Source organism: Rhinopithecus roxellana, chromosome 7, assembly GCF_007565055.1.
Source record: "Rhinopithecus roxellana isolate Shanxi Qingling chromosome 7, ASM756505v1, whole genome shotgun sequence".
Lineage (NCBI taxonomy): Eukaryota > Metazoa > Chordata > Mammalia > Primates > Cercopithecidae > Rhinopithecus > Rhinopithecus roxellana.
Genome location: NC_044555.1, coordinates 62,786,066 through 62,802,973, shown reverse-complemented (window position 1 = coordinate 62,802,973; position 16,908 = coordinate 62,786,066). Strand labels below are relative to the sequence as shown.

Here is a 16,908-nt window from a genome sequence, read left to right as displayed (position 1 = left end):
TCTCTAGTAATCTGGTTTAACTGTAAATTTCTCCTACAAGACTGTAGAACATGCAAAGCTCTCTGCTTATTCAAGCCTTCTGTTTGTCACATGAAAGCTGCCTTTTGAGATATGTTGCTGAAGTCTAAGAGAGCCAGTATCTATTAACCATTTTCACCAACCCTGTATTGAGGCAAGTAAAAATATAGGATAAGGAAAAAGTGTGGAGGTAAAAAGGCCCTGAATTTGTAGTCAGGATATACGGATTCCTGTTGCAGTTCTGGCAGTGAACTGGCTCCCTGATACTACATTTGTTGCTTAATTTATCTGAACGTGTTTCCTAATTGATGAAGCAAAGGTGTTGGATATGATTTCTTAAGTACTTTCAGTTGTAACTATAAAGAGTTCTAGGGCGGGCGCGGTGGCTCAAGCCTGTAATCCCAGAACTTTGGGAGGCCGAGTCGGGCAGATCACGAGGTCAGGAGATCAAGACCATTCTGGCTAACACGGTGAAACTCCGTCTCTACTAAAAAATACAAAAAAAAAAAAAAAACAAAAAAAAAAACAAAACTAGCCGGGCGAGGTGGTGGGCGCCTGTAGTCCCAGCTACTCGGGAGGCTGAGGCAGGAGAATGGAGTAAACCCGGGAGGCAGAGCTTGCAGTGAGCTGAGATCCGGCCACTGCACACCAGCCTGGGCGACAGAGCGAGACTCCGTCTCAAAAAAAAAAAAAAAAAAAAAGAGTTCTATAATCGGAAAGAATTTCAGAAAGTGGGAGTAGTGTATTGGATCCAAATCCCTTTGGGATATTAATACACAATTTTCCAGCCAAGCAATCACCATACCCCAAACCAACAATAGACAAACAAACAGAGAAAATCAAAAAAGCACCCACCCCACCCAATCCTGTGCTTAGCTTTATTTTTAAAAAATCTTATGAAGTGTCAAACTCATAATTCTTTGTTTTCTTGCTTATAAGTCATTTTGATACTATTATTCAGTTGTGCCTGCATATAATGCCTTCAAGCTTTTTTTTTTCCTGCTAAAATAAGTGTTAAATAGGTACTTTTTTTTTTTTTTTTTTTTTGAGACGGAGTCTCTCTCTGTCGCCCAGGCTGGAGTGCAGTGGCCGGATCTCAGCTCGCTGCAAGCTCCGCCTCCCGGGTTTACGCCATTCTCCTGCCTCAGCCTCCTGAGTAGCTGGGACTACAGGCGCCCGCCACCTCGCCCGGCTAGTTTTTTGTATTTTTTAGTAGAGACGGGGTTTCACCGGGGTAGCCAGGATGGTCTCGATCTCCTGACCTCGTGATCCGCCCATCTCGGCCTCCCAAAGTGCTGGGATTACAGGCTTGAGCCACCGCTCCCGGCCAAATAGGTACTTCTTATCACAGACTGATGGAAACAACTTTTCCTAGGAAATCAAAGTCTCACACTCTGAAGTGACATTTCACTTACTAAAAAACAAAATTAGGCAAACTAAAAAGACACTATTTAAATCATCCTCCTATTTTTACTTAGGAAGGTGGAAATACGTACAATGTCCCAATTTATTTCACCATTGTTAAACTATTTCTGGAAATGAAAAGTTAACTTTTCATAGCTGATATGTTTATAATAATTCAGAATTTATTGTATGGTGATGCCCATGTGCCCAACCAGTTTTGCAAACTTATAGTTTAGTATAGCATATAGTATATGTTTACACAGGAATGAGGGAACTGAAACCCATTCAAAAGCTCATATATTTAAAAAATAATTGGAAGTTGCAGGATTGAGCTAGTGGGAGTGGTAAGTCTAAGAGACTGAGAGAAAAAAAATGATTATTAATATATTTAATACCTAAAATCTACCCCCTAAGGACCATATAGTAGTTATGATCATTACCTAAAACTTAAACAAATCTGTAGTACCAGAGGCATACAATGAAATACCAGATAACAGGTAGGTTTCCTGGGAAAAGTGTGGATAATATGCCAGAAATGGATTTCTATATGAGAGATGACAAAAGAGGTAATGTGTGTCTATAAAGTCAGTATTCTTTAAAAATAAAACAAACATGGTTCACACCAGAGTGACACTAACTATCTCAGTATGGTATTCGTAAAAGCCAAATTTCAGGGCATACATTCAGATGTCTCTCATCTAATGATTTCATGCTTTGTAAGGAAAAAGGACATAGAGAGAAATGGCACAATATATTCTCCCACAGAGGAAGGCAAAAGGCAAAGTTTTCTTTGAAGGGGTTTTAAAATTTATAACTACTTCTTATCAAAAAGAATTCTTCATGAAATGGCAGATTACAGCAATCAAATTAATAGCAATTATGCAAATTGATTTAAAGGTATGGTATTCTAATACATATTTCTGAACCAAGAGCAATGCCTTGCCCACAAGAAACAAACAAATATGGAATTATTAGTCTAATTTGGCATGATTAAGCACACAATCAGGTGGAATCACCAAAACAGGAGAATTCCAAAGACAGCTAGTTCTACTCTTACTGGTGCCTCAATTGTACCAGCAGCAATATCAGTAGTCTTGATGTTTGCGGTTGTTACAACCATAAGATTTCCTTTCTAGTTTATGGACCCTATCTATACTGATTACATTCTATCTCATATAGAAGACTATGGCAATAGCTGTGACTAATAATCACCATTTAATAGAAAATAAAGACAGGTAGATAAAACTCATAAGATGAACTATAGCTTGTAGTGCATAATTTTATGTTGTAATGATTGCTTTACAACTCATCAGTATAGACTGTAGGATAGGTATTCTATGTGGTAGTTGTAATCTAGACTCTAGGAGTGGATAACTGTCCTAATAGGACACATACTACATTTAACCAAAAAGCCACATTTCAAAGGTAGCTACTACAAAAGCATTTGGCTATATTTCTCTCCAGCTCACAATAGAGCATAATGGATTTAAGTAAAATAGAGTTTCATTGATGAGTTTAGTGCTACTGTTAGTAAGCACTAACATGAATTTCACAAATGACTTTTCACTGGTGAAAGAAATGTTGTTTTTATGTGAATTTGCTCCAGAAATGACAGCAGCAGTCAAGGGTTTGCCTGAACACAGTATAAAAATCTAAAGCCTCTGCAGTTTGTACTCTTAGGAATGGTGGCCAAGACTTGATTCCTAAAAGGCCTCATGTTTAGCTGATGATGTGAAGGATTCTTGATTGCTTTAATCTAACTAGATGGGTTAGCTGAATACCATTGCTAGAATGCTGTCACATATGCCTTAGATGAACTTTTTGTCTAAGATATTGTGGGAGATCCTAAATGAGGAAAAAAATAGGATTTCATAGAGTTTATATAATAAGTTATATGGCAGAACTGTGCCATCTCGTTGATAAAAGTCTGTGTATAGCAAAATTCGGCCTAAGACTTAGATGTAACCTGGTAGTCAAATTGTGGGAAGCCTAGACCTCACATGCCTTTAACCATTGGCAGCTACTGACATTTGCCAAAAAGAATGTAGTAATTGTAAAAGCCAAATTGATTTTTATTATATTCAATAAACTCTTGCTATTGATTCTACATGTACATCAATCCCAAAAGAGGTGGTGGGCTGATGCGTAGAATTCTGGAATCTCATTTGTTTCCAAACTGGACTGTTAACCACCCATAAAATCAGCACATTTTTTTTTTTTTTTTGAGACGGAGTCTCGCTCTGTCGCCCAGGCTGGAGTGCAGTGGCCGGATCTCAGCTCACTGCAAGCTCCGCCTCCCGGGTTTACGCCATTCTCCTGCCTCAGCCTCCTGAGTAGCTGGGACTACAGGTGCCCGCCACCTCGCCCGGCTAGCTTTTTGTATTTTTTAGTAGAGACGGGGTTTCACCGTGTTAGCCAGGATGGTCTCGAACTCCTGACCTCGTGATCCGCCCGTCTCGGCCTCCCAAAGTGCTGGGATTACAGGCTTGAGCCACCGCGCCCGGCAAAATCAGCACATTTTTATTTAGTTTATTTTTTTGAGACAGAGTCTCACTCCGTCACCTAGGCTGGAGTGCAGGGGTGTGATCTCGGCTCACTGCAACCTCTGCCTCCTGGGTTCAAGCCATTCTCCTGCTTCAGCCTCCCGAGCAGCTGTGACTACTACAGGGTGCACCACCGTGCCCGGGTAATTTTTGTATTTTCAGTAGAGACAGGGCTTCGCCATGTTGGCCAGGCTGGTGGTCTCGAACTCCTGGCCTCAGGTGATCCACTTGCCTCGGCCTCCCAAAGTGCTGGGATTACAGGTGTGAGCCACTGCATCTGGCTGTGACACATTTTTAATTAATTCATTTATATATATATATACGAGCTAGATGCTTTAAGAAGCCTCTGAACTCAATGCATACTGCATTTCTGTTGGTTGAAGTACATGAAATGACAGTTTTTGAAGGCCAAAATCATGACTTCCAGCCATTTCACATGGTTCAACCTAATACGTGGAGTGTAGGTTCATATGGTTCAACCTAAAACATAGGCCACATTGGAAACACTGGAAGAATTATATACTTCAAAACCATGAAATAGAGAGTGAATGATTTGTCACCATCAGAGAAGCACATAATAGTAGCTATTCCACTAGTTCTTCTATCACTTTCTTTCCTATCTGTTCACACATTAATACAGCCTCAAAATGTGGATGGTAATTAATGTTCATGAGTCGCAGATTTTCAGAACTGAAAGAGATCTGGTAGCTTTCTAAATTTTATTAGTCATAGGATCCTCTGCAAATCAACCTATCATGAAATAAAAACAGATAAAATACAACGTAGTGGAGTTGTTCTGTCTGAAGGAGAGGTGTTATATACCAGGGGCACTTCCTTTTCCTCCCTTCACTCATGATGGCCCCTCAGGGGCCCCTTTAGAAGACCTGTGGCTTCACCAAACACATTGGAAACCACTGATCCATCTTAATCCCTTCATTTTACTGACCAGAACACTACACTGAAATCTATAGGTTAAGTGACTTACCCAAAGCCACAGCTACTTGATGATAGTACTAGAACTATACCTTGGTCTCCAGAATCATACTCTGCTCTCCTTTAGACTCAACTTACTTCTATAAAAAACACCATTATATCGAGAGAATGAAAAGACAAACCACCCAGTGGGAGAAAAAATTTGAAAAAGGTACATCTGATAAAAGATTGCTATCCAAAATGTATAAAGAACTCTTAAAACAGTAAGAAAACAAGCATATAAAAATGGGCCAAAGATCTTAACAAACACCTCACCAAAGACGATACGTGAATGGCAAACAAACATATGAAAATATGCTCCACAGCATATGGTCATGTGTTGCTTAACGGCAGGAAACATTATGAGAAATGCATCGTTAGGTGATCTTGTTGTTGTGCAAACATAATGGAGTGTACTTACACAAGCCTAGATGGCATAACCTACTATACATCTAAATACCTAGGCTATATGGTATAGTCTCATTGCTCCTAGGCTACAAAACTGTATGGCATGTGACTGTACTGAATACTATAAGCAACTTACTGAATACTGTGAATACTGTAAGTAACATAATGTAAGTATTTGTGTATCTAAACATATCTAAACATAGGAAAGGTACAGTAAAAATATGGTATATAATCTTATGGGACCACCTTCATATATGTGGTCTGTCATTGAAGAAAACATCATTATGTAGCTCATGGCTATATATCATCAGGGAATTGCAAGTTAAAACAAGAAGACACCACTACACACCTATTTAACTGGCCAAAATCTAGAACACTGACAACATCAAATGTTGTCAAGGACATGGAGCAATAGGAACTCTCTTTCATTGCTGGTGGGAATGTAAAATAGTACAGTCACTTTAGAAGACGGTTTCATGGTTTCTTACAAAACTAAACATACTCTTACCATGATACAGCAATTGTACTCCTTGATATTACCCCCAAACAGTTGAGAATTTACAAGCATCAAATCATGGAAAGACATGAAGGAATCCTAAATGCATAATACCAAGTGAAATAAGCCAATCTGAGAAGGCTTCTTTCTCTTCAATCTGAGAAGGCAAAATTACAGAGATAATAAAAAGATCAGTGATGGCCAGGAGTGGAGGGGGAGAGGGCAGGAGGCATGAATACGTGGCACACAGAGTATCTTTTTTTAGGGCAGTGAAACTACTCTGTATAATACTATAATGGTGGGTACATGTCAATCTTTACGCATTTACCCAAACTCATAGAATATACAACACCAAGGGTGAACCCTAATGTAAATTATGGACTTTGGGTGATAATGACATGTCAATGTAGTTTCATTGATTGTAACAAATGTACCTCTCTGGTAAGGGAAGTTGATAATGGGAAGGGATTAAGTGACTGCTTAATGGGAATAGGATCTCTTTTGGAAGTGAGGAAAATGTTTTGTAACTAGAAGGTTGCACAGCAACCTTTAGTACATTTTGTAACTATTTTCCTTATAGCACAGCAACCTTCTGGTTACAAAATGTACTAAATGCCACTGAATTATACACTTTAAAATAGTCAAGTCTATGTTATATAAATTTTGCCTCCATAAAAAAAAAAAATCAATAGTGCTAAAGTTGAGAAACCTTTCTAAACTTATATGCCAAAGGTTATTTTCTTCTTTAATAAGTAAATGGCAGAGAGGATTGCATCAAACACAAAAAGCATCAAGACTATAATGAGTTTTTAAAAAGTAGCCTGACTCTCAGTTCTTTTCTTTTCTAGTGAGAAAAACTTGCCAAGAAAAAATTATGGCAGTTGTCAGCCACAAGCAGATCCATATTACTGCTATAAAATTCTGAAGATAAGAATTTATAATAAATTATTGGCATCATCTAAACTAAAGAGGCCTGAATATGTCACCATAAAGGACTTTCAAATCTAATACAGGCAGAAAAATGAAATAATTAATTGACTTTAAGTGGACACCTTCACTTGAACCATAAACCAGGGGAGGTGCCAAATAAAATTAGGCACTTCATTATAAGACAGTTACTTTACAAGGCTTGTCAGTTTGAAGGTTCATTCCCTATTCGACAACATAGAGCTGTACACTCAGTTAAAGTTTAGAATTGGCTTCAACTTAACAACAGTTCAGCAGTGAATCAAATAACTTACGTATTTACTGTGGTGGCTGTAAACCATTTTCCCTTCCACTAAGTCTTGACAACTAGGGGGATATGTTTGAGTTCCTTGGGATAAAGGAGCCCAGCACATGCAATGACCCAGAGGAATTATGCAGCTATGTTGTAATAAGAAACAAAGACTAACTGGCAACACTACCACTGTTTCGCTATAGCACGACCATAAAAATTCATTTATGCTAAGACATTAAGGTCATGTTACTATTAAGTACAGAAAATGAAAATGGAAACTGACTTTTCATATTAAGATTTTATAGACCTACGATTTTCTTCTAAGCTAGGTAGGTAAGACCTATTTCCAAAGACTAAATACTGGAAGAGGAAAAACAGAAAAAAAAATGCTAAGTTATCTTCATATTTTATTTCGGATTATCCTCCACTAATAAGACCTGCCTGATTGCAATCATTAAGCTATTCCAGATATTGCTTTGTATAACAAAGCAAAATTAATCCTTTTGAAAATTCACGGCTAAGTATTATTCCTATTTTGTGGAAGATGTGTAGAAGCAGCTAGCTCATGGTTTGCTATTATCAAGACAACATGAACTTCTCCCAGAAGCTCTGTTTTTAAGGTAGATAGTGAAAATAGCCATTAATAACTTCATATGAGGCTAGCAGATACCACAATTTGCTTCTACAGCACTTAGAAGATTCAGTAATAGAAATGTGTTCTGAGATAGAAAAAAACTCAGATGGAAAGTAGCTATATCTTTAAAACACAAATTCTACCGAAACACTGTTAAAAAAACAATAATTACAAAATTTTTAAAGCAAGAAAACTGAAAAATATTCATTGTGGATAAAGATAAGACTTACTGGGAGTACTGGGCCTTTTACCATTTTATCATGAATATACCAGTTGGTCAGAGGAGAAATGTAAAGGTAAAATATAATTTCAATTACCATCTGAAGATGATTAAAGATAAATACCCTGGAACAGTCATCTGGTATCCATTGGGGATTGGTTGCAGGACTTCCACGGATACCAAAATGCTCAAGTTCCTTATATAAAATGGCATAGTAGTTGCATATAACCTATGCATATCCTTCTGTACACTGTAAATCATCTCTAGATTACTTATAAAACCTAATACAAGGTAAATGCTATGAAAATAGTTGTTATACTGTATTGTTTTATTTGCATTTTATTGTTGTATTCTTATTTTTTTGTTTTTTTCTCAAATAACTTCAATCCACGGTTGGTTGAATCTATAAATGTGGAACCCACAGATATGGAGGCCTGATTATATTAAAATATTTTGTGAGCCTATATATACACATTTGTAAAATCCTCACGTTCTCTTTGTAAAAATGTTCTCTACTAGAATTTTACATATAGTTTTATTTATATATGCTGTTCATTTTTGAACCAGTATCTCATCTTGTCATCTCATGCTATTCTGGTGCTCCATGATGCATTATATTCCTTGTGTCAACAAAAACCACAAAGATAAAAACTCATCAGTCAAACGGGTGAGTTTCACATAGGCCAGGTAAGCAGCAAAAGGCCCTTTACTTTAGGCACCTTCCCTTGTGGACTGTGTAGCACAAGCTTTTGAACTGAATTGTTTTGTTACCTACTATGGTCACTGCCAGTCAGTGTGGCTGCCTTTTGAATTACTGCAGACATGGACCACTGCTGCTCAGAGGATTTTCATCTTTGAGGCACTCCACCATCTGATACACATATATTTTAGCTGTTACCCTAAATGTTGATGAACAATGAGCCATTTCCCTTTGCCTTTCTGTTCAGTCCCTCATGATATATGAACACTGCAGATATTAAAAAATAATTTCTTCTATACCTCTCACAGCAACAGACAGCTCTTAAGTTTTTAATTGACTTATACACTACTGATGATTAAGATATTCAGAATATGGTTTATTGGAAGAAAAAAACTGGATGTGACATAAGAAGACCTAGATTTGCATTTTGGCTCTCCATTAGTAGTCTGTGGATTATAGATAAGACTTTTTCTTATGAACCTCAGTTTTATAACACATAAAATGAGGATAATAATTCCTATTTACATCATAGGGTTGTCTTGCAACTCAAGATAATGCAGAGGGAATATCTGTGAGTTATAAAGTGCTCTACAGAAATGTGTTAATATCAGAATAATTACAGATTCTTAAGAGTCCCAAAGACTAAGCCCTGTTTAAGAATTCATACATAGTAAATGGGATTTCAGTGTCACACACAGTGGACACTGGTAGTAGTAGGCTAATAAAAAATTAAATATACAAAGCTGTTCACATCTTTCCCACCTCAAGATTTAAATTTTGTTTATAATCCTTCATGTCACATAAACGAATGATTCTTCTAACACATATGTACAAATAACTTCTTCATCTAGTATCAAAGAATGCTAAAAGAAATTCACCTCAGTTTTAATTTCTCACCTAAGCTGTACAGTTATCCAACTGTGTTTTTTGTTTTCATGCATCCTTAATTTATGTAATGAGACTAGTGCCATATCTTTGCAATATTTTTCCTCTGTGTCCCTCTGTATGATACACTGGGCTACGTTTGTGAGAATCTTTGCCAAATGCAGGGAAAATTTCATTGTACAGTGCCAGAAAAGAGAAAAATGAGCATACATTAGCATCTTTTTCTCCCCAATAACAGTGTCAGCAATTAACAAATGTAATCAGGCAAACTAAGCAAAGCTTAGAGAGTAAAGGATAGAGTCTCTTTGAGATTCAGGATATTACAAATGCTTTCAAAGTGGTCAACACAGTGAAAATGCTATCACAAGCTTCTGTATTTGTAAAAGCAGCATTCTTTGAAGCACTTCCCTTATCCCAACACCAGCTTGGAAACATGCCTATCTTTGCAGATTACATTACCATGCCCTGTTCTTTAGCAAGAACTACAGTTGACTCTTGAACAACACATATTTGAACTGCACTGGTTAATTTATATGCAAATTTTCTGCAGTCTCTGCCACTCCCAAGACAGCAAGACCAATTCTTCTTCTTCCTCCACTGATTCCATGTGAAGATGACAAAAATGAAGACCGTTATGATGATCTACTTCCACTTAATAGTACATACATTTTCTCTTCCTTATGATTTTCTTAATAATATTTTCTATTCTCCAGTGTATTTTATTATAAGAATACTGTATGTAATACACATAGCATATAAAGTATGTGTTAATCAATTGTTTATGTTATTGGTAAGGCTTTCAGTCAACAGTAGGCTAGTAGTAGTTAAGTTTTGGGGGCATCAAAAATTATACATGAATTTTTGATTACGCAACAGAGTCGGCATCCCTAGCCCCCACATTGTTCAAATATACTAATTGCCTGACCATTTGAACAAAAAGTTGCTGAGACATCTTCTAAACTAAGCACCTAATAATAGTCCCTTTGCTAGTGACCTGATGAGCAGTCTAAAAATGAATAGAGGAAATGAGAAAGAATGGGTTTCCTTGTCTCAGTGCAGCTCTCTCCTCTATATGGCTATGGCAGTATCCAACAACCACAGCATTCTCCAAATCCACTTGAAGCTTTTGGGATTGGGTGAGGACCAAACATAATGTGCTAATGTTATAGGAGTTACTAAGAAATTATTTTAGGCAGATAGATAGGAAAAGGGGTCCTTGGGAAGTTTTTCTTTCTTTTAAAGCAGCTCCAGAAACGTTTCTTGTCTAGCAGGAAAGCCCAGGCTCTTAGAGTTGGGCCGGCAAGCTTTGATATGCAAATGCTGGCCATGGGAAACTGGTCCACACAAACATGGCCATTCCACCATCTTCTTCCTTTTGCCCCAACATGTTCCTGGCAACGTGGCCGTCCCCACATATCCCCACGTGTGTAGAACATCATGGTGCCCTACATTTGCACATTAAAAAGCTAGAGTGGGAGGGCCAGTTTTCTCACAGGCTATGTGAATGACATACCTGGTCAAACCAATCCCCTGAGCCCTATGCAAATCAGACACTGCCTCCTCCAGCCTCCTCATATAACTGGCTGTTTTTCCACCACACTCCAGCTTTCCTCTCTCAGCTGGGAGACCCTCTCCCACTGTCTCTGTAGGCGGGAGCTTCTTCCTTCTTTGTTGCCTATTAAACTCTCCACTACTTAAAACCACTCCACGTGTGTCTGTGTCCTTTTATCTAACTCCGCGTGAGACTAAGGACCCTGGAGTTCCCCCAGCCATTGGAGCTGTATCACTACTCTGGAAGCTTCCATTGACAGCTGATTTGCGGGCAGGCTGTGGCACAGATTAGTCCCAGAATTACCAATAGTTTTTAAAAATTTTATTTAGTTTTAAAAATTCCAAACCATCAGAGATTGCCATCTTTTGTGAAGATTTAGAAAGAACCAGAATAGCCAGGCCTAATCAATTTCCAAGGGAAGCTCTGGAGAAAACAGGAACAAAAGCTGATTCAGCAAGATTCAAGAAGATACTTTCCGTGATTGATTCATAATCCTTGGGGCTTCCTACCAGGGCCCATACAAGGGTGGGGCAAGCAAAATGCAACAGAAGAAGGAACTCTCAGTTGCTTGCATGACTCAAGTCCCAGTCATGCTGCCTACAGAAGCATCTGGTCAAATAACTTCATTTTTACCCATTAAAAAAACAATGAAGATATAGTTAGTCAGTAAGGACAGTAATCGGCAGATCCCACTGCTGTATTCCATTACACTTTAGAACTCTCAAAACACTTTTACATGTATTATCACATTATGCCAACCACAACTTTCTGAGGCTAGAAGTGCAGAATGTATTAATCCCACCTCAGGGATGAACAAACAAGTTTAGGGAGTTTCTAGGATTTGATCAAGGTAGTAGAGGTAGAACTTGAATTCAGGCCTTTTGTATCCAGTATTCTTCTCACTATACCACACCACACACCAAATCTTCCTCTGAGATCCTTCATAGCATTCTAATTTTATGATTGTGAAAATTAATAAAATTTAAAAGCTGTTGGAACCCCCCAAAACACTTTAAGCCTTGGGAGAGATGTGACTGTGGTTTCAGTCACATAACATATTTTGCAATTCTGCTTCTTAGGTTATAGTTTAACACTCTTCCTCATTGCTGTTGTTTTGTAAATGAATAGTAAAGACCAGAGGCCAGACCTCCCACTTTCAGTCACTGATCTTTGCTACTCTTCCTTTATTATCCTGTACCTAACTCAGATCAGATGGTGCCCCAAACAGAGACCCCATGACAATCACATCTTCAGTGTGGAATGTTAAATATACCTTTCCTGAAAGAAAAGGAACACCTGGATCAATCAGGTCATTGTAACTATGCAGTAAGCCTTACATAGAAAGATGTTAAAATTCTGTTAAAATATCCTAAACTTTGTCTATTCAAGTGATCCCTAAACTTCTACAATTGGAAACAGTGATTTCCAGTCTTTGGAATCAGTGCTTTCCAGATGAGTCCGTCCTCAACCTTTGCACTTGAATAAACTCTTTAAACTAGATTCTGACCCTTTTGATTATTTTAGGTTGCCATGATATACATTAATTAGAATTATTTATGAAGTCCCTCTGGTGGCTGCTTAATATTAACAAGGAAATGAACTTAAATTTATCTGTTGTCCACTGCCCATAAACAGCCTTATGAGAAGGCAAAAATAAACAAAAGTAATTCATCTAATGGTTCTTAATGCTGGGCTTTAAAATAAAAAAAAAAAAATTACAGATCAGCCTCACAGATGATTATTTTTACTACTTTCACTGGCTGCATAGTAGACTCTTTATTTTATGTTACTAGCATGAAAACAGAAAACAGAAAAAAGTTGTAAAGAAGCTGGGTTTGGGGAAGGTCTATATATATAGGTATATCTATATATACACTATATATTATAATATATATATCTATATATACACCAATACATATATACACACTATATATTAGTATACATATAGTATTATATATATTATATAGTAAATATACTAATATATATATACTATATATATATTGATCCATCTCTCCCTGTACTGGGAGGTCTCTACAAAAGAAGAAAATCAAAGATCCAGAGAACAAATGTGGTTGATGATCTTTCTCTGCAAAGCCCTGCTTCAGACAAAAACTTTTTAACACTAACAAGAAATACAATTTAGGTGTCCACAAATATACTATGAGTTAGAAATTTAATTTCCTGACTATAATAGCTATGGAGACAGTCTAAATTACTTAAAAGGGAAGAGAAACTTACCCCTCCCCATGTTTTCTTGTGGTTTCTGGCAGGTCCCTGGATGACGATTCCCTGTACAAAACAGAGCACATACACACAGTCAGATTGATAGAGGCTGAGTGGCTACATCAGATAAGCTCCAGTACAGCTGATGTGGTCAATGTGAGCATTTCATTTCAGTACATTCCAATCTTTCTCCCTTACATAAATGTTTTCTCCCTCACAAACAGATAATCTAACCTCAGAGGACAGAAGCACAATATTCTGGAAGCAGGGGCTCTATATCAACTAACTATGACCTTCTTTATCTGGTACTAGTTTCTGTCCATGCCAAATAACAATCCTCAAATTGGTCACACATTTATCTCTTCAGAAAACAGCAATATCAACACAAATGGCAGACAAAAATCCCAAAAGGCCCAATGCTAATAACCAGGCCAGCACGTTACTAGCTTTCCTGTCTCTGGCTTCCCTTCAATATCATTCTGTGACAAATTCAATAGCCTTTATAGTGTAACATTTTCCCAAATGGTGTAAAACAACAGCGTCCCTAATCAAATTAGCCCTGAGGCAAAGCAGCCCACAGAGTTATTTCCAATAAACAGTATGAATCAATGACCATAAACTACTGACAACAGAAACTTTGGAGAAACAAAAAACATACACTGCAATTACAGAGAAAGGGTGTACACAGGGGAGCAGAAATTGTTTCCAAAAGATGGGAAAAAAAAACACCTCATACATACACAGAAACCAATTCCTATCATAATGCTTCATATTCTCACAGGGTTCAATCATAGAGCTATCATGCATTTATTATTCACTTGTCATGTTCCCAATATGAAACTAAGCACCTGAAAGGTAAAGCTATAAGACATAAACTGTCAGTCCATTAAGGACTCTATAACCTACTTGAAGTTAAGCAGAGACCATTAAGGAATAAATATTAGACTGAGACCTGATAACCAACTGTGTGACACCTGATCAATCAGTTTCTATCGTAAATTCTTTGCAAAAGGAGGAGGCTTAACTATATGAGTTTTCCCAAATTATTCTCCACAGTGTCAGGCCTCTGAGCCCAAGCCAAGCCATCGCATCCCCTGTGACTTGCACGTATACACCCAGATGGCCTGAAGTAACTGAAGAATCACAAAAGAAGTGAAAAGGCCCCGCCCCGCCTTAACCGATGACATTCCACCACAAAAGAAGTGAAAATGGCCTGTTCCTGCCTTAAGTGATGACATTACCTTGTGAAAGTCCTTTTCCTGGCTCATCCTGGCTCAAAAAGCTCCCCCACTGAGCACCTTGCGACCCCCACTCCTGCCCGCCAGAGAACAACCCCCCTTTGACTGTAATTTTCCTTTACCTACCCAAATCCTATAAAACGGCCCCACCCTTATCTCCCTTCGTTGACTCTCTTTTCGGACTCAGCCCGCCTGCACCCAGGTGATTAAAAAGCTTTATTACTCACACAAAGCCCGTTTGGTGGTCTCTTCACACGGACGCGCATGACACACAGCATGTTAAAAAGTATGTTATTCAAAAACAGGGCTCTTTGATCTGGTAATAGGGCAGAAACTAGTCTCAGATAAAGAAAGTCACAGTAAGTTGAAACAGAGCCCATGCTTCCAATGTAGGAAATACTGACTTAATTTAATCAGGTTTCTTTATTATAATACTTTTCAGAGCCTTTAAAATGCTACTGAGCAATGGGACAGAAGTACAGTCTCAAAGTATTTAGCTATATAGTCCTTTCTGTAAGCAACGGACATTTCTCAGGAGTCTTGTTCTTTGGCGCTCATTTTGGAAAACTGGACAAGATAACTGCTAAAGTTTCTTGCAGCTCTGAAATTCTATTATTTTCTAACAACGCATTAATCATATGGAACAAAACTAGCATAAAGTGAATCAAGAAAGAAGTCAAGGGGGCTGGGTTCTCAGATAATTCTGGAGTTGAAAGGAACTTTAGAAATCATCTAATGACTTCTCATCAACGCATCTTTTTTGAAAGCAGCAGACAGTGCTCAAAAAATTTTATGCGGACCACCAATATATAAAAAATGGGTTAGGGTGGAACTCTTCAGGCAGAATTGGGGTGGAGGGTTGTAGTCTCACCCATTGAGATTTTTTTCTGGAGGTGACCTGGACATACCTCATCAGAAACCTAGCACTCTAGGAAGCACAATTTGAAATCCAGTGACTCCTGACCCTTCAAATAAAGCTATTCTGGGAAACCTTTAGGAAAGTGTTAGAACTCATACCTTTTTACAGGAAGGTTCTCACCCTTCCCAAGTATCATCTCAATTTTAACTGTAACCCATTCAAATCACATAAATGAAATAATCATTATGCCAACATAACTATAAAACCATCCTTACTCCAGGAAATACCAAAAAGAAAGTTAATATACTAAAATGTAATCCATGTACAAATGAGAAGCCATGAAAGAGTTAAGCAGGGCAGTGATAGAGCTAAATTGGGATTTTAAGAAGACACTTCTGGCAGCAGTAGGGAAAGGAGATTTGAAGTATGAGAGTGGCTTGACCAGGGACAGTGATATCAGAGATGCTAGGTAAATCTGGCAGGACTTCTCGTATTTTATTTCTTGTTTATTTTTTAATATTTAATAAAGTCTTTTAGAAAAGAATCAAGCCTATTTCAGTTGTGTTAGGAGAAACCACAAAGGAAAGAGCTGTCAGGCATGGGCCAGGATTTTCAAAGAGGAATTGCCGCTCCAGAGGTCAGCATGGTGGAAACAACAAGCATCATTGGAGGCAGCTATCTTCCAGGGGAAGACAAAACCATGGAGGCAAAAATCAATACTACATGTCAGCCACCTCATCTAGCGTTTCAGTAATAAACCTCCAAAGATCAGCATCTTATTTTAAATAAGACAATTTTCTTACAGAGATAAAAGGCTCGAGGCCTACTACCCATATCACCTCAAACCGCAAACTCCCCCAGGCCCAGGTTACCTCCTTGCTTCTTCTGATGTCATGATCTTTCCATTCTGATCCTCTGCTGTTCTAGTCTCCGGTCTCTTCTTTCAGCTAGTGTGTGTGTGTGTGTGTGTGTGTGTGTGTGTGTGTGTGTTAGTTTTTATACTTCTCTAAGCAGCAGTATTTATTTATGATTCTCAGTCAGGTCCCCATCCCAAACTAAACATTACTTCTAAAATAACGGCAATACACTTAAAAACAACAATAACAACAAAGCAGTTTTTAGCCAGACATTAGAAAATCAAATAATCTTTGTTCCATGGATTAACCCACCCTGGCATTACACGCCCTCTACAACCAGATTCCACCTTTCTTAATAGCTATACTACACTCCAGCCAAACCAGCCCCTACTCATCCCTTAAATATGTTTTGAACTGGTCCAACTCTTTGCCTCTACTCTTTTCCTCTGTATTATCTACTACAAAAATTCCATTCATCCTTCAATATCAATAGTGATACTTTCCCTCATTACCTGAGTAGAAAGTAATTTCTTTTTCCTGTGAACTCTCATAATGCTACCTCATCCAGATGTTAATATCTTATAGTATCTATCAGACTAATTCTCAAAGGGTAAGTAAGCAATTTGTCATCAACACCTGTATCTAGCCTGTGCAAGGCACTAGATCATTCCCAAAGAGGA

General features: G+C 38.0%; 1 protein-coding gene across 1 annotated transcript in view; it reads right to left on the bottom strand.

Annotated features, from left to right (window-relative positions):
- The window catches only part of PRRG1 (proline rich and Gla domain 1), a 108,251-nt gene that overhangs the window by 34,519 nt on the left and 56,824 nt on the right, over window positions 1–16,908 (bottom strand). The window contains exon 2 of the mRNA XM_030933527.1: window positions 13,290–13,340. Coding sequence (XP_030789387.1) covers window positions 13,290–13,299 — 10 coding nt within the window. The 5' untranslated portion in view covers window positions 13,300–13,340. The remainder of the gene's footprint in view (window positions 1–13,289; window positions 13,341–16,908) is intronic.